Source organism: Morone saxatilis, unplaced genomic scaffold, assembly GCF_004916995.1.
Source record: "Morone saxatilis isolate NCDOM2014 unplaced genomic scaffold, NCSU_SB_2.0 Contig4, whole genome shotgun sequence".
Taxonomy (NCBI): domain Eukaryota; kingdom Metazoa; phylum Chordata; class Actinopteri; family Moronidae; genus Morone; species Morone saxatilis.
The window spans coordinates 5,842,021-5,850,591 of NW_023339984.1; the positions used below are offsets into that span (position 1 = coordinate 5,842,021).

Genomic DNA, 8,571 nt, shown 5'->3' on the forward strand with positions numbered 1-8,571 from the left:
CCTCTGGTTTCCAAGCCAAGTCCCCTCAGACTGAGCTACTGCCGGCCGTGCAGACAAGCACGTGGTCATGGCTGCCCAGATCCACACTGGGCACCAGCTGTCTCCTCAGGGCGCTACATGAGAGCCAGCAGGCCCTCAAGGAGAAAGAGAAGTGGATCAAGTGCACAAGGGCAGGATTTTTTCTTCTGGAGAAAAAGTCCAATCAATGCCCTTATCTTGATCCAGTCGGACAGAGAGTAGAGAAAAAGATTCTTCCTAATTTTACAATCAATATGGCCTGGGTCATGCATTTTAACCCTTTCTATAACCCACCAGTGGATGACACCTTTTCAAAATCCAGTTTTCCACCAGTAAAATAGATCAGAAATCATCTTTAAAGTACTGCCTGTCCATTTTGTAGAGAATATAAATTGCACCATAGTCAAGAACAGCCGAACAGAAAAAAGTGTTGAGAACAAATATGAAAGCTGTCATTTTCTGTCCGTTCTACGTCCACACTTGTTCTTTTAAACTCATTATTTTCTGTTCTCATTTTTCCAGCAGGTTTAACACAAAAACAAACCATCTGTCTCTCCAGGGCATCATGTAGACACACACACACACACTGTTGAATGCCTTCAGTGATGAAGCAGTATGTAGGAAGCCTCTGAGAAACAGAATGGTCACGTACTGCTGACGGTGTGTGTGAACGTGTAACTGCTGTGTGTGTATTTATGTGCAGCACCTTTGTAAGGACATGTAAGCGTAATGGTCAATGTGGTGAATATAATTCAATGAGAACTGCTCAATGGAAGTTGATTTCCTGTGAACTGGTAATGATGCTCGAGGCACTGCTGTTTGCAGGATGTTTACACAGTTTGTGCATCTGAGTGTGTTCTTCAAGCTCAAAGAAGGAGACAATTCTGTTTATATAAGTTAAATACATAAACTAGGTGGAGGGCAAAGCCTTGTTTGTGTGCGTGTGTGTGTGTGCGCATTTTAAATAATAAGTTTCGCCCCACTGATCTGACTGTCAGTGTGATTGAGGTGGCGCCCGTTCGCCTCTTGTCTGTTTCATAACTGCAAGAATCACTGAAGCGTGTGCGTGTGTGTGTGTGAAACAGGGTAGTTGTCAGAATGGATGTCTCAGTCATTTTATGAATAAGAACACATATTTCCATCTCTGCTCTCTGTGTATGCAGGTGTGTGTGGATGTGTATGATGCTAGAATGAACAAGCTTCCTTATTTCTCCCACCGTGTTCAGTGGCACATTATCCACGCTGATACACACTGTTCACACTGACGAGGAATAAAGACAATAAGCAATGACAGCTGTGTGTATCTTTTGTCAATATACATTACAGCACACTGTAATCCACGATGAAGCCAGTAATGCATGCTGTAGCTCGGCTGTCACTGTTCTCTGACCAAACAACAAATCGAATTATTGAAAAAACGACCAACAGAATAATTAATAAAGAAAATAATCGTTAGTCGCAGCCCTAGTGTGGATAAAATCCTCTTACATGTATATACAACATTATAGTGCAAAATTGATATATATTGTAATTTGGTTTCTGCGGAGAAACTTTATGGATACAAAAACCAGATAGGAAAAAAAATCCACTTTTATGAAATGACAAAACAGCCTCGTTCATTGATTTGCAACACATGCCCACGCTGGCCTTGTACACGCAGATATAAAATGAATAGCTACCATGTAAAATTATATTGTTATATTGTCTAATTGAATGTGGGAGAGAATGGATTATTAACTAATGACAAAAACTACAATAAGTGTTAAATGTGTCAAATAAAGACCCTCCATAGCCACACACACTCTTCAAAACATAATCACAAAGTTAATTCACACTGGATCCTTTATGACTGTGTTTATGTAAGCACAGCACTAACCCTATTGGCAGTCTTTGGGGGAATAAATACGGTCAAAGGAGGGTTTAGTTTTTAATCTAAATTTAGTCAACCCATACATTTGTTTGCAAAGATTTTCATAACATTTAGTGATGGTTCCTTGGAACACTGCAAGAACTACAAATTCATGTTTTCTTAAGGTTAAATAGAGGTTACAGGTGAGCTCTACAGTGATGAAGAAAGCACTTACCTGACCACAGAGACCTTGCTTTCAGTCTCCATGTCACTGATTAAGTCCTTTAGTAGGGCCTCCTCTAGTGGTGAATTTCTTTTACAGCGCTTTGACTGCGGCTCAGAAACAGAGGGGATCTGCTGTGCAACCTTTTTCACCTGGAACACACAGCAGTGCACTACTGTGTATGATACAGCATCAACTATATCATCTGTACACAGCCGAGGGTGTACAATATAAAACAATGCAATACAACAGCCCTGCAACCAACGGCACCTTTGATAAGCTGGTAATGTTCAGTTCTCATTGATGCTGTCAGAGAGGTGTTGATTGGAATAATAATTGTCTGGCACCTCCTTCTGGTGTGTTATTGTATTGCACAGTGTTATACTATAAGGTGTACATTGTATTTATCTTTATACAACTCTGAACATAAATAGTACACACAAGGCAAGGCAAATATGTTTGGTACACATACAGTATAATGCAACTCTGAGTTGAGAAAGGACACTGATTGTGTAACAGAACAACAACTCACTGGGCTCAACTTCTCCTCTGGGTGATTTCCTGAAAAAAAGATAAATACATGAAAGAGCTCATCATGCTGGAGTAGTAGCAGCTTGTGTTTACTTGTGTGAGATTCACAGTGTCTGTTCTTTATCTCACAGCCAGTGCTCGCTAACAGGACTGTTTATGCTTCACAGGCTTGACCACTCTTTCATACAGGAAACCACGTCTGCATGTACAGCTAATCTGGATGAGCTTATTTTCACTTTTGTGACTTCCCTTCCTGGATTTCTGCCTTTTAACATTAAACAAACCACTGGATCAGTTTAGTAAGAATAATACAGTATGTGTCACTCTTACTGTTGAACAAATATCTTTCTTGATGAGGACAATCACTAATGTGCAAGTTATGCATGTCTTTGTGCTGATAACATGTACTTCTTTGCAGGGAGGGTGTATTCTGTAAACACTCTATCATCAACTGGATAAGCTGTGAGTTTTGTTCGTCCTCACCATTCTGCATGTTTTTCTCCAGGTAGAGGATAAGAGTAAACGGATAGCGTTTTAAATTCTTCTCATAATGTTGGCACATCACTTTAGACACTCCATCCCAGTTCTTCTTATCTGGTAGTTACAGTTAATAAAATACAGTCAATTTGTAGTGAATAAGCATTTAGTAAGTAAATAACTGTATTCTTTGATCCATATTTAAAGATAATACACATATATAGCTGCTACAGTACCATATACTTAAAGCACCAGCATGCACTATGTCTTATTCCCTGTTATTCTTAACAGTTTGCTACATGAAACACAGACACACAACCAAAATCTCACATAATATGTACTGTTGGTGAGATAAAGTGACAGACATGCACATGTATAACAGTAACAAAGGCCGGGAGTGTGGTGGAGAGGTATACAGTGCTGATGTATGGAGATGAATGGTGACCAGTGCACCAGCTGCAAAGGATACAAGGGAAGACACTGAAGTGGGTACTTGAGAACGGTTGCAGGCTGTCCAGGTTTCCCAGAACAGCTCTGATAATTTCCTGAAAACAGATAAGAACAGAAAGAGAGAGTTAACGAGTAATTTTGCTTTGAAAATAGACAATTCATTTTAAGAAGAATAGTGTGGATGACAGTGAGTCACAACCACTGACAGTATATATGCTCACAACACAACAAATGTGAATGCTGACAGAGGCTAACAGTATCCAGAATTACCTCCAGTTCCTGATTGAAGCCGTTTCCTCCCAAATCCTCCTCTCCACTGATGAAATATGTCATACACATTACAGTATATGTATGATCACAACACATTTGTATCTTAAAATATGTTGTTATACAGTATTAGTAGTTTTTCAAACGCTGTAAAGCTGATTATTACAGTATAAGGCTTTATATATGTCAGTGAAGGCCTTTTGTTATGTACAGGCATTATAAGGCTTCGACATAGAAGATCTAACACTGGAATGCTTCTGAGCCTCGAGTGTATTGTATATAAAATATTACGTATAGTTAAAATAAAAAGAGTTGCGAGGAAACGCGGCTTTAGGGCATTCAAGGATCAGTTAGGATTCTTGTTCTAGGACGTTATCCCCGAATAAAGGCAGACAGGTCCAGTGGGACCTTGGATCCTCTTGTTTTCAGGATGAAAGGAAATGTCAAGACAAGCTTAGGTAACACACATCAGAACATATAACGGTAGCCATTACAGGCAGTAGCGTTAGAAGAATGGAGTTAAGATAGAGAAAAAAGATCAATGTTTCCTCTCTTGCCTGAAGCGCAGCGGTCTCAACAACTGCTTTTGAGATTGAGGAACATTTTGCAAAGCTTTGAAGAATTGAATCTTGAGGAGAAAAAGGGGAGAACGGAAGGAAGATGGGACATCACATCGATCTAACTATATTTGTCTGAAGGGTTTTGAGCTTGTTTAATCCAGAGCCTCGTCTCTGTGTCAAGTTTGCCTTGAAAATATTTTCCCTCAAGCAATTTTTGATCTTGTATGATTTTCCCTTTTCACTCAGGCTTGTCCACAGGTACAAAGCACAACCAGTTAAATGATTTAATTCCTGGTTATATACTGTAATCTCCAGTGGTGTTACTGGAATATGCCGATCTTGAGAAAGACCACCAGGATGTGCAACTAGAGCTACTTTACAATACTGGGATGGTCCGGCTCAGCCTCCAGTTAAACAGCTAGACTGTAGTGTCTGGGGATGTGTCAGTGGTCTCATCTTGCTTTTATATTATACTTCTTCTGCTCGCCAAAAGGGAGGACAATGGGGGAAGGACTAGATATGAAGTGTAAATATGGGGCTGTTAAGAACAATGTCTGCCTTGCCTGTAGCTGCTGCCTCCTCTGATCTTGAACTTGTAGATAAAATTACCAGCTTTGATGAACCGACTTTCAGGGAAAGGGAAGGAGAAGGGCTGCAGTGGCATGGCTGACCTACAGTGGTTGGGGCAATAAATCAGGACATAAACATTGATAATACAGAATATCCGTCAACATACATGAAAATGTTGAATTGGTTTGGCCAGTTAGCTAATATGCTAACTGCCTTTAGTCTCACAAAAACTCAGAAACTACTCTCTCCCTCTCTCTCCCTCTCTCTAACTCCCCCGCTCTTAAAATTACCGTAATGTCTACAGAAAATGTCGAGCATGAACTTTGTAGGTCGCCCAGCAACAGACCTTCACTCTGCAACAGTGCGCCAACGGTTAAAGCCCTGACTGTCAATCAAACGCTTCACTCGCCTCGACATTCGCCGGACTGGGACAATTCCCGCCTTCCGGTCTCTTGTCCCTTCGTGATTGGCCAGACCTTCTTCCAATCAGCGGCGTCAGAGCAGGTGTCACTATGGTGCCGGCAAAAACCGCCCAAACTGTCACATGACAGCCAGCGGACCACGTGTAACAGGAATGGGGCGGTTGTAAACATTTCTCTCCCTGTGCAACGCTTCAAGTTAGAAGTAGGTTTGTGTTTGTCTTCTGGACTCGTGGCATTCCCTTTCATTTACATTTCCCCTTTGTGTGTGTGACTAGGCGGCAGGTTGTTGACACTTTTAATTTTTTTTAATCAATAATTCAAGTGAAGGGGCCCAAAAGGTGAGTTGAAAATATGTATTACCGGATTCACTGGTTTGCCCACGTGGTTCTCTAGACTGATACTGTGACGTTTCTATGTCTTGATGAATCCTACGTCATCACAGCTATGCCCGTCCAAAGGTCTAACAATGAATGGTTGTTCTCACATTGTCATAGTAACAGTGCTACACACGGCGTTGTGATGTGCACACTGTTGTGAAACTGCACGAGTGTAGCTTCCTTGTAACAATGTGTGTATGTCGTCATGGCGTTACACCGTTAACACTGCCGCGTGCAGCTGCACTGTGACGTTATAGCGCTTTAACTCTGCGTCATTGTAACAGTGTGTGTACGGCCAACGTTCCATGTCTGTTCTCCCTTAACGCTACATTTGGATGTTCCAGCGTTCTGAAGGAGTGTGTGTTCGGTTTCACTGCATTGTGACGTCTCTTAGCATCATTGTGACACAGTTTGCACTCACAGCTACTGACCTCTCATCCTCTTAACCATGCAACATTGTAGCACCATGTGGACAGGGTTCCATAATTGAAAACCTGCAGAAATAAATGTGCCCTGCCCACTTCTCCACTTAGCACAGCACCAGTCCCAATACAACTGTTAATGTTTACTAATTAAAGCTGCAGTACATATCTTTTATAAAAAATAAAGTGTTGTCATTATTGCTGAAATTGTCTGTAGTAGTCTGACAGTAGTACTTGAGACACATAATCTTTGAAAAATCAGCTGACTCTGGCTTGTTCTAGCACCCCTTATGGCCTTTGCAAGAATCCAACGGGCCTGATTTAAAACAACCGATCAAAGCTGAGAAATATAAGATGTTTTGGTTTGGAAGCTTGAATATAGTTGATAATCAGATAATTACCCATCTTTCTGCTTCGTTCGGGCCCGGTGGATTTTTGCAAATGCCATTAGGAGCAGGATACAGTGAAAGGTTCAGCAGATATGACAAAAAGTGAATTTTCTAAAAATGACCTCCTGCAGCTTTAAGAAATGCTGTCATTTATTTGTCACTCGACTCTCTCTCCCTCTTTAACAGTGTTGTTGGATAGACCAAATAGTCCAAACCGGTGATAAAGAAGCAGTCCCTTTCAGATCAGATGTCCTCCTCCTCCACTACCCCGTCTGTCCTCCTTAACACGGGGGCTCAGATGCCCCTGGTGGGTTTGGGGACCTATAAGTTGCGGGGTCTTGAAGATGTCTACCGGGCCGTGGATGCAGCGCTGGTTGCTGGTTATCGGGCCTTTGACAGTGCAGCCGTCTACCGGAATGAAGCCGACTTGGGCCGAGCCCTGAAGGAGCTCCTGCCCAAACATGGCTTAACCAGAGAGGATGTATTCATAACCAGGTAGTGTATATACACTTCCCAAAAGAACACAGCATGTCAGTGAGATCTCTTGGGTATTATAGTTAATAAGAATCTTTAGTTACAGCAGTGTTATGAACATGCACGTGATCTTTAATACAGCTGGAAGAAACATATTCACCACATCACATGATCTTTCTCTCTCTCTCAGAGACCATATAACTGAAGCTCAGTGAAGTTTGACTCTCAAAGGCACAGTGTACAAATCTCATCATTCTCTCTGCAGTAAGCTGGGCCCCAAGGATCAGGGTGAGGGGGCCATGGAAGGAGCCTTGCACAGCTTATCTCAGCTGGACTTGGGTTACATTGACCTCTATCTGATCCACTGGCCGGGCACACAGGGGCTGGTAGTGGCTGACCAACGCAACCCAGGTAAAGAGTTCAGATCGAGTCAGTGTTTTCCTTCATGTACCAAAATATCACCAGAAACATAACAGTGTATGTGTGTACATTTCTGTTAAAAATGGAAGTGCTTGAAGTAGCTCTGTGCTTTGGCTAGGTGTATCAAGTGTTTTATAAATAAATGCTCTAATTAAGAGATCAAGATTCAAGCCGTCTTCTCAGTTTCCTCCTCCACAATGTAGCTGTACTTGAGTAACACTGATGATGAAATTCTAATTAATATTTGATTCCAGGCAACCGAGCCCAGAGCTGGGCCACACTAGAGGAGCTGCATGCCCAGGGGAAGCTGAAGGCCATAGGAGTGTCCAACTACACACCAGGACACATGAGAGAACTGATGCAGAGCTGCAAAATCCCTCCTGCGGTGCTGCAGGTAGAATGCATGAGAGTGAAAAGGAGGACAGAATGTACTGTACATAATAGTACACAAACGCATAAACAATGCAGACTGTGTTTTAATTTCAGGTAGAGTTTCACCCAAGGCTGTGCCAGACGGAGCTGAGGAGTGTGTGCGACGAGTACGGGGTGTGTTTTCAAGCCTACTCCTCCTTAGGGAAAGGAGAGCTGGTTGCCGACCCCGTGGTCATGGAGGTGGCAAAGAACTGTGAACGCACACCCGCACAGGTAAACACACTCACACAAAGCATCTTGATAAACATCTTTTTGGCCCAGCCTCACCCAAACACTTAGGTCTTTTGTCCCCCTCCAGGTCCTGTTGCGCTGGGCCGTGCAGCAGGGCGTCCTAGTACTCCCCAAGTCGTCAAACCCAGACAGAATAACGGACAATGCCAGGCTTTTTGACTTCACACTGAGTGACACAGACATGGACAGACTGTCAGCTTTGGACTGTGGGCACAAGTACTGCTGGGATCCATCAGAAGTGGCCTGATAGACGACTGGGGGGACAAATACTGTCTTCCATGATGCCTCTTTAATGCTGCTGTTATACAGTTCTGGCTGGCAGTAATTCATTGGTGGGAAATTGGATTTTAGACGGACTACTAAATTGATAGGTTGTCAGCAGATTTCACATAATTCACATTCTCAAAATGCATTGAGCTAATGTATTGAGGATTTAGGTGAATGAGATATCTGACAGCA

General features: G+C 42.4%; 2 protein-coding genes across 3 annotated transcripts in view; one reads left to right on the forward strand and one right to left on the reverse strand.

Annotated features, from left to right (window-relative positions):
* Positions 1–4,031, reverse strand: part of LOC118338268 (membrane-anchored junction protein) — a 7,249-nt gene extending 3,218 nt beyond the window's left edge. Inside the window, exons 1-5 of the mRNA XM_035675548.1 lie at positions 3,819–4,031; positions 3,568–3,643; positions 3,105–3,215; positions 2,623–2,651; positions 2,103–2,242 (exon numbers count right to left, since the gene is read on the reverse strand). Of these exons, the coding sequence (XP_035531441.1) occupies positions 2,103–2,242; positions 2,623–2,651; positions 3,105–3,215; positions 3,568–3,643; positions 3,819–3,914 (452 nt within the window). The 5' untranslated portion in view covers positions 3,915–4,031. The remainder of the gene's footprint in view (positions 1–2,102; positions 2,243–2,622; positions 2,652–3,104; positions 3,216–3,567; positions 3,644–3,818) is intronic.
* Positions 4,032–5,486: 1,455 nt separating this feature from the next.
* Positions 5,487–8,571, forward strand: part of zgc:101765 (uncharacterized protein LOC450036 homolog) — a gene marked incomplete in the record, with an annotated part of 3,259 nt that continues 174 nt past the window's right edge. Inside the window, 6 exon segments of one of the 2 annotated variants that reach the window (XM_035675247.1) lie at positions 5,487–5,569; positions 6,742–7,050; positions 7,295–7,440; positions 7,704–7,843; positions 7,936–8,094; positions 8,180–8,571. In XM_035675247.1, the coding sequence (XP_035531140.1) occupies positions 6,803–7,050; positions 7,295–7,440; positions 7,704–7,843; positions 7,936–8,094; positions 8,180–8,359 (873 nt within the window). 2 annotated transcript variants of the gene reach the window in all.